At 45.5% G+C, this 17,258-nt stretch overlaps 1 protein-coding gene across 4 annotated transcripts in view; it reads left to right on the top strand.

The window, feature by feature from the left end:
* Positions 1 to 13,373, top strand: part of LOC126533058 (uncharacterized) — a 28,694-nt gene extending 15,321 nt beyond the window's left edge. Inside the window, exons 4-7 of one of the 4 annotated variants that reach the window (XM_055071717.2) lie at positions 8,848 to 8,903; positions 9,810 to 9,916; positions 12,322 to 12,415; positions 12,867 to 13,373. In XM_055071717.2, the coding sequence (XP_054927692.1) occupies positions 8,848 to 8,903; positions 9,810 to 9,916; positions 12,322 to 12,415; positions 12,867 to 12,953 (344 nt within the window). In that variant the 3' untranslated portion in view covers positions 12,954 to 13,373. Of the gene's footprint in view, positions 1 to 2,735; positions 2,811 to 8,847; positions 8,904 to 9,809; positions 9,917 to 12,321; positions 12,416 to 12,866 lie in introns of those variants that run through there. The other 3 variants (XM_055071718.2, XR_008612858.2, XM_050180263.3) reach the window with 3 other exon arrangements.
* The last annotated feature ends 3,885 nt before the right edge of the window (positions 13,374 to 17,258 follow it).

The raw sequence follows: 17,258 nt of genomic DNA, 5'->3' as shown, positions 1-17,258 counted from the left end.
CAGCTCTCCTCTAATGTCGCAGCACGTATACTCGCGGGCTGGTTATTATGCCGTTTGAGCATGTGAAAGGCAAGCTGCCGGAATTACGAGACGGGCAATCTAGGGGTGTCGAACAAGGCGCCAGCGCAGTGACTTTGTCGCTGTTGTATCGTGCAGTGCGCAGCTCCCTGCGAGGAATTTTGAGGAAAGATGCAGAACGTTCGCGGCCATACACGAAAGATAAAAGTTCACCGCGTATATAAACTTATCTTGTTCGCTACTTAAAGCTATTAGGCAACCTCCCCATCCGTACTGACCCACTGTCGACGCCATGCGCATACAGTCGACGCCACCACGAAGGAAAGCCAGGAGAGCATGGCCTTCGGGATCGGACGGCGCCCCATCGCGGAGGCCGTTATTAGCATATCACCGCACAAAGCGCTGACATGGTATATAACAGTGATTCAACTTGAATTGTCGTTTCCTTGAACAAGACGTCATTTACATAGTGTGTCATAGCCATAGTGGGTCATTTGACACACTTTGATCGAAAGTTCATTTCCCCGAGCAAACAAACGCCGCCGCGGTAACTTCAAAGCTCGTTACGAGCGTCATCCGGGTGCAATTAGACCGCGTGCAATGACGAACCGCCACTGAATCGCGGCTAATGAGTGCGGCTTTATCAGCCCGGTGTAGAAACAGTAGAAACACTTGAGAGATTAGACAGGAAGTGCTGATAGATATACATATATAAGATTGCCGCACCCTAAACACCACCATTTGTTCCCCACAATAAGCAGACGCCGGCCACGGCTAACTTCTGTCGAGAAAGCTGCCAACGAACATTCCAGCGCCAAGCAAAACTCCGAGCCTTGCTCTGAACAATGAACGCAGCACAGTAACACTTCGCCGAGAGCGAGGCGCGAATGTGATTAGAGCCGAATCGGCGGCGCTCCGATTAGATACAAAAACTGCAGCAGCAGGCGGGCGAGCGTAGGCCTCCATAGATTCCAGCCAATCGAGGCACAAAGGGCGCGACGTGTGACTTGTGGTGTTACACCTAGCGACAAAGGAAAAGCGCCCACGCATCTGCCACGAGCGGAGCAGACGGTGCACGGTCTTCCCGTGGCAAACACAGCATTCGCACGTGTATAGTATAATGCACGCGCGCTTCCCGCGTGTACCCTCGTCTCGAGCGACCAAGAGGAGACAACGCGAGTGACTGACCTGCACGTGTGTCCTACCACCGGTGGTACACATCACGGCCACATGTCGACTGCGGAAGCTGCGCGGAGCTTCAAGGAGCAAAGAAGCCTGGGTAACTTTGTTGATCTACTACAGTAAAGCCGTTCAGGACGCAGGATATTCTGAAACAGTGCAGACGACAGAAAAAAAAAAAAAAGACAGCATATGACGCTGGCGCTAGCGATATATATATATGCTGTCTACTGTCTGTCTGTCGGTCGCGGCCTCGTATGAGTTATTTCAGAACGTTGGCGTTGAACCAGACAGCTCGATTTGGTACTCTTTAGGTGCAAGATTTGCCTTTACCCTGCCATATATCCACTAGCCGTCTCGAAAACGTGGATGGATGCCGATTTCACCAATTAAGGTGTCTTCTGCGCGCCAAGATCAGGCGTCTAGACCAGCGTGCAACAGCCGGCACCATTCCAATGATTACGAGCAGTGCGGTCTCGCGTGTACGACACGGCAAGGTGGTGGCATGCATGAAGCGAAGTAAACTTTGATGCGATTTCTTCATTCCCGAGAGCTCAATATACCATGTGTAATGCCTCGCATTAATGTATAAGATACCTATGTAACAGGTATAGCAGACGACGCTCTGATACGGAGGACACGCGGATCGATGCATTCGCATGGTTGCGATCTTGGTTGTCAGAGACCTCCTGTAGCGAGTGTTTTAACAGACATTACTTCCAGGTAGGCTGCTGGCTCGTTCGCGCACAAATTTCGTACAAAGGTGGCACTTGGCGGTGTATGTTGCTCAGTACCACGACTGAGTGGATTGTTTGAGTGTTCAGTAATATTTGTGCCGTCTGCTGCGGCGTCGGACGAAAAATGTGTCGATTCAGCAAAAGCCATAGCAGAAACGAAACTGTGGCGACAAATCGGTTCGCGCTGTGTTTCTTTCACGTCTATCTTTTTTTTTTCTTTTTTCGGTTTATTCCGGGTCACACGCGGCGTCACATGGTCACATCTGTGGAGTAGCCATAGCCAAACGCCTTGTTAAACGTAGCTTAGAAGAACTTCTTATTGGGCGAGTTGGTGCATACTCGCAAAAACTTTATAACTGCGCAAACAAACGACCACAGAGAGAGAGAGAGAGAGAGAGAGAGAGAGAGAGAGCAGACAAGGACAGGCGCACGAGGCTGCGCCGCGCCTGTCCTTGTGTGCTCTCTCTCTCTCTCTCTGTGGTCGTTTGTTCGCGAAGTTGTAAAACTTCTTGCCTTGTTAAACAGGGCGATAAATTTGTCCACCATATGGAAAGGTGAACGCTGGAAACATAAGCACCCAGTCTTCAGTAGCGTGGCTATAGTGGCAGCCACTATATATAATGACAGACGTAACGTCAAGCTGCATGAGTGACGAAATGCCTCACGTTTTGTTACGAAAACAGCCGGCATAAAGCCGTGCCTTAGAGTGGTTATTCAAAATTAAGTGTCCCACGGCGTTTCTATTACTACTGAATATTCAAAATGCACCTACGGGAACTAATATTACGTTCCTTCATACAGAGGACTCGTACAGCCGGCCCCAACAGTTTACGGGACACGGGTTCCATCAAAAATGCGAATTCCTGCTCTGTTAAGGTATGGCGCGTCAAATTTAATGGATCACTGTGTAGAAATATATATGCTACAGATTGAAAATATGAGAGTATGTACCCAGACTTCGCTGGAATTTAGCTTTTGCACGAATGCTGTGTCCCCCTAGGCTATCGTGACCAGCTGCACATATCTAAGTCAAGCGTTCACGGGGTGCGGCTTCCGCGATTAAGCTGCTCGGCAGCATGTGGCCGCAGCAGGTATACAAAGCATTCAAGGCGTACGACGTTGGTCACACATACTGTATTTGAGGCTGCAAATGTGCATTGCCGACTGCGTGCCGCAAGCGGAAATGCCCTATATTCTCGAAACTAGAATTGCATCTGTCGGTTTCGTGCGCTCCGACTGGATGTCATGCATACACGCAGGTGTTCACTGCGGTCCCTGCAATAATATATCGAACTCACATGCGAGCCACGCGATCCCGCGTATACGCTAAGTGCGCCCGTAAAACGTGTTGCAGTTTACGGAATACCGGGTTACCTGACACGTTTACGAGAACAACTGCGTCGGTAATGCCATCTTGTAGAGCAAAATATAAACAGAGAAGACAGCTATTATTGCAGTCGTAAACAACGCTGTTCGGAACCTTTCGGTGTAAAGTGTCAGCAAAGGCGTAATCGTCAACATGCCGTCCGTCCTTTCATTTTCCTTCGACGATAAACGCCCGTGTAACAGACATTTCTAATGCTTTGTCATTGCACAAAGCGTCACAAGATATCTCTACCAGCCCTACTGTTATACGTTTATATGGACAAGCTAAAGGTCCCGTTTCACACAGAGGAGGCTGCAATGCTAGAGAGACCTCTCACTGTTAGCGTCCCCGACCAAAAAGGTAGCGCGTACGATATAAAGAAAGATATTAGGTTACGCGTAGTGTATTTAGAAGTAAATTAAGTATCTTCCTTCTACGTCGTAAAGCATTACGTATTTATTACATGAAAGGCGTAATAGATCTAAACCTAGTCACCACCGTGCGCGCGGAGCATCACGTTTCTGCGTCCACCAGCCACAGCCTTACGCCACATCGCATCACTTGCGCCGCGAGCTAAACATAATATGTCGGCTACTATAAGCAGAAATATGCGCAAGTACTGCGTGGTTTAACATAAACCTCCGCCCAGTTACAATTCTTTTCTCTTAATGTCAATTAGAATATCGACTATCCCCGTTTGCTCTCTGATCCACACCGCTCTCTTCCCGTCTCTTACCGTTATACGCGTAACATTCTTCGTTCCATTGCTCTTTGCGCGATCCTTAACTTGTTCCCGAGCTTCTTTGTCAGTCTCCAAATTTCTGCTCCATATGTTAGCACCGGCAGAATGCAGTGATTGTACACCTTTCTTTTTAATGGTAGTGGTAAGCTTCCAGTCAGGGTCTGGCAATGTCTGCCGTATGCACTCCGGCCCATTCTTATTCTTCGGTAAATTTCCTTCTGATGACCAGGAGTCTCCTGTGAGTAACTGACCTAGGTAAACGCACTACTTCACAGACTCTATAGAGGCTGACTGGCGATCTTGAACTCTTGTTCCCTTGCAAGGCTATACGACGCAGTTATGTTGTAGGTCACCAGAAAGATAGCCTTCCAAACATTAGTGCAACCCCAGCTCAAATTCGCAGCTTCTATATGGTCACCTCATCAGGAATATCTAATCCATCTTCTCGAGTCGATCTAAAACCGCGCTGCACGCTTCATTGCCCGATATTATAGCCCATTTTCGAGCGTAACTAACATCAAGTTGTCGTTGTCGCTTTCATCTTTGGAATCACGCAGGAATATAGCATTACTTTGTCTTCTGCACAAAATCTTGCATAATGTACGCCCATCTACCTTACCACTCGTTCGTCCCTCCCGCACATCTAGACGTCTGCATAATCATCTCAGTTTCCAACGCATCTTCGGTCACACCAATGCATTCAACTGCTCAGCTTTGCCACGTGCGATTGCGCTGTGGAATGGTCTTCCTGATAACGTCGCTGACATAAACGACCCATTAACCTCCAGACAAAAAATATGTGCAATATTTGGCTAGCACACAGCTAAACACAAGTATCTGTTTTAGTTTTGTTGCTCTTAACTTCATTGCTGTGTATTTATGTAAGCATTTGTTCTAAGATTGTTTGCTTTACTGTACACTGAAAAGCTAACAACTGTTGGTTTACCTTCATTTCTATTTATCTTTATTTATTTCGCGTTCTTTGTTTATTATTTGATTTTCTTTCTGTTCATATTTATGTAACAAAAAACGTTTTTGCTCCACAATTGTCATCTGTACCGCCCCCCTCACGCCGTACGCCTTCTGGAGTCTGTGAGGTATATAAAATGAAACGTTGCAAATCAAGAACCGCGCTTCAAAGTGCACGGCACGAGACATCTATCGATGCACGGCTTGCGTAGCTTCCGCAGCGTTACCTGCTATGTACGAAACAAGGTACAGCACCATCACAGGCACCGTTGCTCGTCCGTTCGAGCTGTCGCATCGTGCGCGTGACGGAAATGCGACGGATAGCGACCGCACTGGTCCCGAGGCTATAGGCTAGGTGGTGTTCGGTACCATCGGCCAGTGCACAAGAAACACACAAGCAAGGTTTTCCTCCGGCGTATCTCCGCTGAGCAGCAACCTTCCTATAAGCATCGGAGACGTGCTGTTTGCCTAGAATAGTTTGAGCGGTGATAACACCCCTAAGGAAGACAATGCCTTCAGCATTGCAGCAATGCTTGCTGCATTTCACTCGATGCCCACTTGTCAGCTGTGCGCATCTTCTTTTTTTAAGTTGGATACGACGGTAACAATTGATGTTTACGCGTCTCGTGGAGTAGTGTACGAGTCCAGCGGGTCTCTAGCTCATTCTCTGTCGTGCTTTTGTCACTTCACAAATCTCGATTCAACGAAATATGACAAAATTTTCGGTTAAAAAAAGTGCTTCTGATTCTATGTGCTATGACTTCAATTGGTCCTTCCGATTCCCCGACACATATTCATAAAGCCACAACGTGTCTAAAACCTCGAAGCAACGAAGAGCACAAGGTTGGAGGTACGCTCGACAAACACGCTGTTTGCGATAAATTAGGACACGGGTATCTCTCTCTCTCTTCCTCTCTTCTGAATAAACATTATGTTATTCGCATGAGCCTTTTTGGTGTTTTCGATTTAACGAAATAGCTATCGGGTCCATGCGCGCACCCAAAGGGTCCGTGCGCAGTGCCAGCGTACGGATTATGACAAACTCATGAAGTTCTTCCCAGACGAAGTTCTTCGCAGTTTTTTTTTTTCTCTGGGGGGACAATAAAGGTTTAATTATTATTTAAGACAACCCGCCAGCACGTAAACTCATCATCAATCACCATCTCAAAGGCAACAGTTTTAATTAAATTCTGAGGTTTTACCAGCCAAAACCACGATCTGACCATGAAGTATGCCGTAGTAGCTAAGGACTCCGGATTAATTTTGACCCCGTGGGATTCTTTAATGTGCACCTAATGCACGGTACGTGGGCGTTCTTGCTATTTCGCCCTCATCGCAATTCGGCCACCGCGGCCAGAATTTTATCCCGCGGCATATACTTAGCAGCGCAACACCATAGCTAATAAGCCACCACGGCGGGTGATTCTCAGTGTATCATTGTAAGTAGAGGGACCAGTACGGTTACACGCAGAAAAACACTGGGCTCTCAGCGCACACGTTAACCCGAAAATTCAATTTGAAATCGCTGCCTCCAAGCCCCTCGCAGCGATGGCGACCACCAATTTGGCTTGTGTGACGTCAAGGAGTGCGAGGCTACCGCTGTGTCGTCTGCTCCGACACATTCCGAAACCACGTATGCGCCTTGCTGGACTCGTTGCCCCGCACGCTCTGGCACCCAATGGCGCATCGAGGACGTCGCCGTTGCATTGTGCCCGTGGTTTCACTCGCGCGATAAAAATAGCACGAACTCGTGAACGCCTGCAGAAGCTATCTCGGCGTGACCGCCGAGGCGCACATACGAAAGCGAAAGCATATTTGTATGCCTCGAACATTAACCACGCAGAGCACACTTCTTTTCGTCACCCGTTAGTGCTTACAGGCTGCTGCACGGTTCAACTGCAACGTTTAAGAAAAAAATGAAAGTTTTTCTACCGTACCAATGCGCTCAAATTTGGGCCGGCTCGCTGAGATGCGTACAGTTTAACATGCAATGAATAATGCAAGCTCGAGGTGAGGGCGGAAAAACTCAAGCTGTAATCGGATATGCTTTCGAGCACCCGAACCGAAGGAGCCAATAAAGAAAAAACTTGCGAAAAGAATGCCGCCGCTTGTCGGCTGAATTGTTCCCGCCAGCAAAACAAGTTCCGTTAGAGTGCATGCATATATAGATAGCCTCGTCTACTGGCCACACGTTATCGCAACGTTCATAAACATGTCCCCGTGTTGCTATGTCCGCGCTCTTCTTCAGGTAAACCAGACGGCGGGCGTGTGCGGGAATGTTTTTTCGGTACACCTGCAGTGATAAGGTTGCGTGCCTTGGATGAGTACAGTACGCAAAATTGTTAACTGTAACGGCAATGCATCTTTAGGCACATATGACTACAGCTTGCCACGTATTTAACTGTATCGCGCTAGCACTGACTGCAGACACCGGTGGTAGAGCAAGCGCAGGCGCACACAGCACTCTCCCAGTGTTGCATATGCCACAATGTTTCCTTTCGGACGACGCATATTCCATCCAAAGCAGAAGTTTCGCGACGTTGCTATCTGTGGCGATCGACGCTCGCACTGGAGAGTGCTTCGTGCGCCTGCGCTTACTGTACTGCCAGTCTCGCAGATCATCACCGTAGAAAGGCGTTGATGCAGCGTGTGGTCGACGTTCGTGAGACATGGTCGAAAATGCGGGAGGCTGTACTTCTCGAAACTGCAGCAAGATGCAGGGTTTCTATAGCGAAATGTATTGGCTTTGAGCAATTGGCTGACTACAATTCAGCAAAACGACATGTTCCCGTGAAGTTATTATAAAATGAAATTCTGCCAATTTCATTGGTAACTATCGCATTAATTTGTTGTCTACCACTGCTGTGAAGCTTGCACAGAAAAATTTCATTTTACCTTGAATCCTGCTATGTTTTTTTTTTTTAATCAGAGATTGCTTTTGCTAAAACACACACTATACTTCGATTTAGAGTTACCAGAATCTTAATTGCCTGTGGCATGCAGTGCAACTCTCATTTAGCTCGCGATTACTCTAAGAGCCAGACATTATTCGCACAAAAACTCAAAATCCATGACTAACAAGTTACCAAATTTTCGCTAATCAACTTTTAAGGTAATGGCTTTGTCACACATGTCGAAATTTGTGATTTGATTTGTAGCCAGTGAGTCTTCAAGGCATATCCACTTGAAGCTAATTCTGAGGATGACACCAGTCTTGCGACACACATCTCTAAGTGTGCCAGAAAATGCACTGGAATGTTCCAGTTATGCATTTTGTTAAAAAAAGTAAGTGGCAATGCGATGCATTCTACCTTCAACTTTACTGGCGGTTATATCAAGACTGGTCCTTGTTACAAAATTTGTTCTAAGCAATTCACCTGGACTCATCACATGGGCTACTCTAATTGCAATAATGCAATACTAAAACGCGCAGCTGGGCTTAGTTGGTTCGCCTTGGCAAAAAACAAAGTGCTAACTTAAAGTAAAGTAGAAGGATATGGGACCAACACTAACTAGTGTGCTATCAAAAAAATTACTTATTTGTTTCAACTGTATTGTAATCAAGCATTTCTTAACTCTTCATTGAAACACCATGTTGGGAATCATGCTCGTGCGGTGCATCGAATTGCTAATGTTAGGTTGAGAACTCCGCACCCATAAACCTTGCAGAAGGCTCTTTTCCCACACACCTCGTGCACGCTTTGAAAGCAAAAGCTGTAGCTATTGCATGAAGGTGTGACATTCTGAAATGACAATACATGTGACCAAGCCTTGAACTAGAATGACGAATAGCTTATTTCTGGCAAAAAAATTTTATCTTATTTTTGCTTTTACAGGGTCAAGGAGAGAGGAAGTTGCTGGCATCAGGCAACGGTTCCCATCTAAGATACCGGTAAGTTGTACACAACCATTTATTATTAGTAGTATGTTTACCACATTTTTGGAAGATGATGACAATGCTAAATACTAACAAATAACCTAATGAACAAAATGTTATCTGTCCTTCTGGTGCAGCCAAAGGGACAGAGATGGATAACATATTGTTAACTGACAGTGCCATAAAGCTCCACTTGTCCTCTTTGTTCATTTCATGGTGCTCACCACTGCCCCTTAGAGTCTTTGTACGAGTGGATGCATGCGTGTTTTTTTTTTTTTTTTCTCTGTTCTCTTGTCTTTTGACTTCTTGTTATATCTTAAAGTGGCAGTAATATATATGCCAAACCTTTTGCTTGGCTAACCTCCCATCCTATCATTAAAATTTCTGTCACCAGCAGGCATGTATTTTCATTACTGGTTGATATTAGTTTTCTTTATAGTACATTCTTCGAATATACACATTCTGTGCACAGTGGGTGGGCTATGAAGGGCGAATAAGGTAAGATAACAGTGCGGGTTGAGAAGATTAGTGCCCTAGGCTAGCACCAACATTCTGAGCAATTTACCTCAGACGACCCAAATGCAAAACATATCTTTTTGTTCACTACTGCAACGACGGAAGTCTAAAATGTTTCAGACCAGTATCTACATGTAACAAACAAGCACTTATAATGAATGTTGGTTATAACGAAGGCTTTTTTGTGTTGCATGCTACGTAACAATGTTTGGCTATAACAACTGGCATCAACAACATAATCAGCATAACCTCGATGTAGCTTAGTATCAAGAAACCAAGCACAAGAATATTCTTGTGAAAATTGGCGAGACTGCAGAGTACATTGCTGTGCCCACTGCATTTGCGAAACCCATTCAAGTCGTCCGAAGAGACTACTTGTAAACCGTGGCATGGTATTCTGTGCAGGTGATTGTGGAACGCTATGCCAAAGAAAGGAACCTTCCACTTCTAGACAAGACAAAGTTCCTGGTTCCTGAGGAGCTTACCATGTCCCAGTTCATGTCCATCGTGAGGTAAGCTCCACTGCACAATGTCAACACTGTACAAATGTTCAGTTGCAGTTCAGTACACCTCAGTTGCAGACATACTGCATTGTTCAAGAGTTCCCAGATTTCTAGTGTGTATCTGCAATGGTAGCTCAGAAGATATGACAAATGTGCTTCTGAATGCTAGGTCAAGGGTCTCGAATTCAGCTACGAAATTTGAATTCCAATAAGGAGGGGATTAAGTGGAAGAACAGCTGCGTACCAAAAGTTTTGGAGCATGGTCCATGATGGAGCATAACTCCAGGACTGGAGGTATTTAAATAAAGAAAGTAAGTTCAGAGGTTTGAAGTGCCAAAGCCATAATCTGATCATGAGCCATGTCATAATGGCAAAGACTGAGTTAACTCTGATCACCTCGGATACTTCAATGCTTGGCACACAAGCGTTCTTGCATTCCGTCCGTATCAAAGTGCAGCCGCTGCGCACAAGAATCAAACACATGACCTCATGCTTGGCAGCACACGCCATAGCTGCAAATATGTTGCAGGGCTGTTTTTCATTAACCAGGTGTACCATGGGGACCTTAAAACACCCAAATGAAACCAATGCACACAAAACAAGGCCTGTTGATGAACTGTGTGAAGTGGGGTGTGAGAACTTTCATGCACTGGTGGAATATGTAAAACTCACAGCCAGCTCCACACACATGCATGCACACAGCAACCTAGGAACCAAGACAATAATGTGTTCAAAAATGCAATAAACATGGCTAGTCGGTGCACATTCGTAGTTGTATTGCACCACTTTTAGCAGAGAAGAAAGGAAGGGACAACACAAATGAAAGTACGATAGCATATACTCATCATCATCAGCAGCAGCAACTTATTTTTATGTCCACTGCTGGACGAGGGCCTCTCCTTACGATCTCCAATTACTCCTGTCCTGCGCCAACCGATTCCAACTAGCGCCCGTGAATTTCCTAATTTCATCGCCCCACCTAGTCTTCTGCCGTCCTTGACTGCGCTTCCCTTCTCTTGGTACCCATTCTGTAACCATAGTGGTCCAATGGTTATCTAGCCTGCGCATTACATGACCTGCCCAGCTCCATTTTTTTCTCTTAATGTCGATTAGAATATTGTCTATACCCGTTTGCTCTCTAATCGAAACTGCTCTCTTTCTGTTTCTTAACGTTATGCCTAGCATTCTTCGTTCCATCACTCTTAGCGCGGCCTTTAACTTCTTTTCAAGCTTCTCTGTCAGTTTCCTAGTCTCTGCCCCACATGTCAGCACCGGTAAAATGCACTGATTATACATCTTCCTTTTCAATGATAATGGCAAGCTTCCAGTCAGGAGCTGACAATGTCTGCCATATGCACTCCAACCGATTTTTATTCTTCTGTGAATTTCCTTCTCATGATCAGGGTTCCCTGTGATTAATTGACCTAGGTAAACATACTCCTTCACAGACTCAAGAGGCTGACTGACGATCCTGAACTCTTGCTCCCTTGCTCGGCTTTTGATCATTAGGTTTCTCTTCTGCATATTAACCTTCAACCCTACTCTTACACTCTCTGTTAAGGTCCTCAATCATTTGTTGTAACTCGCCTGTAGTGTTTGCTGAATAGAAGAATGTCATCTGCAAACCGAAGGTAGCATATACTACTGACTGTTTTATGCATGACCACGAACATGTTTTATATGTGGTGATAATTGAGTGTGTCAGAAGCTTCGTGAGCATTTGAACATCTGGCAAGTGCTTATGATAACAAGTCAAAGCACATGTAAGCTTTCTGTTGATCAACAGGCAGGCAACCCTGCTAATGTTTTAGATACTGCATTGGCGATGTCACACATGCTGCAAGCTGATGCTGTTGCTGGCTACTGCAAGTATAGCTAGAAGTGACTCGAGCATGAGTCTGAGATAGATGGTTAACAGTGCCGAAACTAGAAATTCCCATGTCCACAGAGCATTTTAGCTGAGTTTTAGTGGCCTGCTACGCCGAGACACTAAGCACGGATGCAGAGATGCAAATGTGGAATGTTTAGCAATGACATAAAAGAGTGGGTTAGTTGGTAATCCATATTGAAGTGACTACTGCAGAGGAACGGACAAATAAAACAGACAGGCACAAGTGCTTGTGCCTGTCAGTCCTTCGTTTGTTTCTGCACTGTACCAGTTGCTCTATCAGCAACGAGTGGGCCAACAATGCAAGAGCCATGCTAGCCTGCTCAGAGGAGCACAGCAACACCAGTCAAAGATTAGTTCGCTTCACTATGCATTCGCTAGTGAACCTCAACTGCTCTCGTAGCTCAGAACAAAAAGAAATCTTAATTCTGCAGTATGCAAGCACTTGTTTCCTTTAACCTTACCTCTGCGACAATGTTTATGTGCAAAAACGAATACATTGCAACAATAAACATGCTAAATCTAGTTGCATGTGTCAGTGGCTCCGCATCACCGTGGACAAGTGGACTTCAAAGCAAACGCAGCCTTCAAATACAGCTGAATGGAATGAGTATTGTTTGGTATGTTGTATCTTCTACTTAGCTTCTTTTACATTTAGAAATGTAAAGGTGGGAAAGAGCATAATACTAATATAAAGTAATGCAAACACTTGTTCACTAGTTTCACTCTTCACTGCTGTTCAATACAGCCAGGTGCTGCAGGTCAACCCACTGAACACATTCTGCTCCGCTGCTGCCGAGGACAGGTTAGTGTAGTGAGCTTAACGAGCTCAGCTAATTTTTTTTTTAATCACCACTTTATATAGACCTGATTTTGTAGTTGTTTATCGATATAAGAGAAAATGCCTAGTACAGCACAATTTAAGTCCAGTTCATACAGCACATTTTCTAAAGCTGTCCACTTTTGAGCAAACCATGCATATGCTACTGCAATTCTTTTTCATCTTGGGCTCTATACTATATCACAAGAAAGCATGTGTCGCTAGGAACAAAAATTGTTTTCTTCCCCCAGAAACAGACTGCAAATCAGTGCCTGCCAATCATTCTACCTGCTCGTCAACAACAGAAGTATGGCCAACCTGTCCAAGACCCTGGCTGACGTATACACAGAGTTCCACGATGAAGATGGCTTCCTATACATCACATATGCCTCCCAAGAAATGTTTGGCCTTTAGAAGAAGGACCGCGGATTATTACATGCATTTTTTGCCCATACTCATCGTTCAAGTCATTTAAGCTTATTTACAGACCTCACCAACATTATCAACCTGCTCCATGCTAATTTGCAAAATCTGGCAACAGGTATGCTTTGCATAGTACGACTATCTGCACCTGTCTGAACCTTTGCCATTGGAGCCAAGCGAGGAGACACTTCACATTTCCTGCTTGCAGAATCTCACATTCAGATAACGAGTACAACAGCCATTTTGCCTTTTGAATGTTTCACCACAGCCCTTCATCACCCTGTGTTTTACTTGATGCATGCATACAGCAAATAAAGAGATCTTATAATCTTTGCCTTACTATTTTTTAAATGTCTACTGCCACTTAGTTAATTCAAGAAAGGCCAACACTTACCACACACAGTGAGTTATTACGCAAAAGTGTAATGAGCCCACAACAAAATGCGCTGGGCTCTCATTTCATCATCTCTCAGTTTTGCACAATTAGTGTCCGCAATCTCTGCAGTTCAATGGGGAACTCCAAAAGCAAATGCACTTGAACAAATATTTCTGTTCTTTTCATATAGGCAAACCGGGAGAGCCAACTATACATGTTCAATAGTAGATTAAAAGGGCACTGACACGGTATTTTCGATTAGTCATTCTTTTGCATTGCGTGGAGAGGTTATATCTCAAACCCTATAAAAAATAGTGGCAAGCTTCACAGCACTGTAAATAATTCAACGTAATAGCTTTCCTACAACCAGTTTCGTTTTCCAGGAGGATACTGTATCATGACATGACGTTTTGACACTTCATCCGGTTGGCTCAGTCATCTCAAATGCTGCTACTCGTTGCGAGGGCTGATGTAGCAGCACAGTGAACAACCGAGCAAATCAGAGAGAGGGTCAAAGCATCGCAATGTCCTGCTCCCACATACTGTGCCGTAACATCGTGACACAGTATGAACATCTTGAAGGGGCAGCGCAAAAAGACGATGACAGAAGGCAGGAACACACAGGACAGCGCTGAACTCACAACTAACTTTATTCGAAGGCATACATACACTTATGTGCACAACCCATAGCCACGTGCTCTCCCGTCTATGGCGTCATTATCAGTGCGCAGGCAAAAAACACGCAAAACCATTTAATCTAATGCTACGCTATGAAGCGGCTTAAAAATTCAAATTCACTATCATGAAAATTTATCGATGACACGCTTACACAACGCAACCCTTTTTTTCTGATATAGAAGGCCTCAATAGTCTCCCTCGTAGTCTGACTACGAGGGAGATTATTGAGGCCTTCTATATCAGAAAAAAAGGGTCGCGTTGTGTAAGCGTGCCATCGATAAATTTTCATGATAGTGAATTTGAATTTTTAAGCCGCTTCATAGCGTAGCATTAGATTAAATGGTTTTGCGTGTTTTTTGCCTGCGCACTGATAATGACGCCATAGACGGGAGAGCACGTGGCTATGGGTTGTGCACATAAGTGTATGTATGCCTTCGAATAAAGTTAGTTGTGAGTTCAGCGCTGTCCTGTGTGTTCCTGCCTTCTGTCATCGTCTTTTTGCGCTGCCCCTTCAAGATGTTCAACCAGTACCAACTCGCCCAAATGTCGATCCTTTTACATGACACAGTATGGAATACCAAAACTGGCTGTAAAACTGCCATCATATTAAGTCACTAACGGTGTCCCAAAGAGTTGGTAGCTATTTTTTGGGGGGTATTTAGATGTCTAGGGCATGTATTTATTGCAAGAAATGAATAGTTAAAAATATCATGTCAGTACCCCTTTAAGAGTACCTGTCCAGACAAGATTGCCTTGTGGAGCATATGAAATTGTGTTGCCAAAATTGGCATAGTTTACTGGAAATTCAAGACCCTTGGCAACTCAAAAATCGGTTTAGCACACATAGCCTCGCCTCCTTGCTTTGGCAACAGTGCTTGCGGAAACGGTCATGAACTTTGAGGGATTATTCAACACTGAAAGCAGATGCCAAAATAGTGAAGTGCGTTGCCTGCTCTGAACCTGCCATTGGAATTTGACAAAAACTAACTGCACAGTTAGCTTTTACAGAACTCCAGATAACTGGAGCATGTTACTTTAGCTGCTCACACAAGCTGCAATTGTTGCACCATGCTAGTCAGACTTGGCAGTATCTTTGACTGAAGATCTGTAAAGGCTACCCGTCTTCAAGGCTACCACAGCAGCCTATCCCGACACATTGTAAAGGAATGTGCAAAGCCAACAGCACCTCATCACTTTATCAAACTGCAGCAAATTGTGGAGTATCGGGATGCAGAAAACGTGCTACACCTTTACTGACACTTTTGCTGACACCTGTTGGAATGACAAGCCACATGTTGGCTAAGACAGCTGCTGCAGTAGCTCAACAGTAGAGCTTTGCACGCATAATGCAAGAGATGAAGGTTTGGCTCCCACCTACCACAAGCTGTCTTTCCATTCACTTTCACTTGTAGAGGGAAAGAGAGTCGGGAACTATTGAGAGAAGACGACAAATTCCGGCAGCGTGGAGAGCGCGAGACAGCAACTGACACTCTTGGGCCAAGGCTGTTATTGCATCGCCCTGCTTGTAAGTAAACCCCCTTACAGTTTGGTGAAAGGTACGAGGTAATCTCCCAGTCTCCCAACCTGGAACTACGAAGCCGTACGTTACCTCTTGCCTCAGCGATGCCAGAAGAAAGCACCACACAAGGCTCTCAGACTCACGCCACCATCTGTCCCGGCGTGCTGCCTTAGCGTCACCCACCAATATTCAGCAGGACTGACGACCAAGACATCGAGGACAGGTTAGCAACTTACCAGAGGGTGAGCACAGTCAACAAATGGGAGGATGCGACTAGGCTGACCAACGTAATATTTTACTTGACCGGCGTCGCCAGTCTCTGGTTCCAAAATCACGAAGCTGAGATTAATAACTGAGCGTCGTTCAAGACAACTTTTTTGGAAATCTTCAGTCGCCCTGCGGTACACAAGCTCCGCGCAGAACAGCGAATTCGTGAACGCGCTCAACAACCCGGTGAGAACTTCACCAGTTACATTGAAGACGTCGTCGACTTGGGCAAGCGTGTAAACCTGTCGACACACGAGTTAGATAAGATCAAGCACATCCTCAAAGGAAGAGCGGACGATGCATTTCAAATGTTATTGGCCAAAGACCCAAAAACCGTCGCAGATGTCAGCTTGTGCCAGAGTTTCGACGAATTTCACAAGCAACGTGCCCAAACTCGATGCCCTCTGGAACAGAACGACTCGATCGCACCCTGACTCTGGGCAACCAGAATGCACTGTTGATTCAGATCAAGCAATTCCTTCGTGAGGTCGACCAACAACTCTCCATTTTATCGAGCATGCCCAAGCCAGCACAGGCATAATATCTGGCCCCAGTAGTACAAGTGATACAGGAAGACGTCACTGACGCTTTGCCTTTCGTTCGTCCATAACCTCTGCAGTATGCGCCCCCGTCATATTATTATGTCGTCACTGTCAGGTCACCCCATCAACCAACCTATTCTTCCGTGTCGGCACTCGTTCGGCCACAACCAGTTCTGTTAAGCCGAACAGTCCCCATGTTTTCAAATCCATGGCACACTGCAGACAATCGCCCTATATGCTATTCTTGCGGTTATGCAGGTCATGTGGCACGCTTCTGTTGACGTCACCTGTCTTTTCGAACTGATGCCATGCGCCCATCTGCATACAATCCTAGATGCTTTAACAGCACAGCATAGCTACAACAATACTCTTCGCCTGAATGCCTGCCCTCCGCTAGCCGCCGATCCCCATCACCCTGACACCACTCTTTGTCACCTGTGCACTGTCAACCCTGCCCTTCTGTAGTGGAAAACTAGATGCCACAGTTCCTGAGGCATGAACTGCGTCGTGGTAAAAAAATTGAAGTCCTTAAATTTCTTCAGCAAACCACATCGAAGTTTTTGTGGATGGCTTTCGTACCCTTGCCCTTGAGGACACTGGTGCTGCCGTTTCAGTAATAGATACAAAAATTTGCCACTTGCTCAGGAAGGTCACTACGACGTTAAAGGGATTGTCCCTTCGTACCGCCAATGCGCACCATATTCAGCCGTCAGCCTCCTCTACAGCCCACGTCATCATTCAAGATGTTGTGTATCCCATTGAATTTCTTGTACTACCGGCCTGTTCGCATGATGTCATCCTCGGTTGGAATTTTCTCTCTCACCATCATGCTGTTATT

Source organism: Dermacentor andersoni, chromosome 7, assembly GCF_023375885.2.
Source record: "Dermacentor andersoni chromosome 7, qqDerAnde1_hic_scaffold, whole genome shotgun sequence".
In the NCBI taxonomy this organism is placed as follows: Eukaryota; Metazoa; Arthropoda; class Arachnida; order Ixodida; family Ixodidae; genus Dermacentor; species Dermacentor andersoni.
This window is presented reverse-complemented; position numbering and strand designations above follow the sequence as displayed.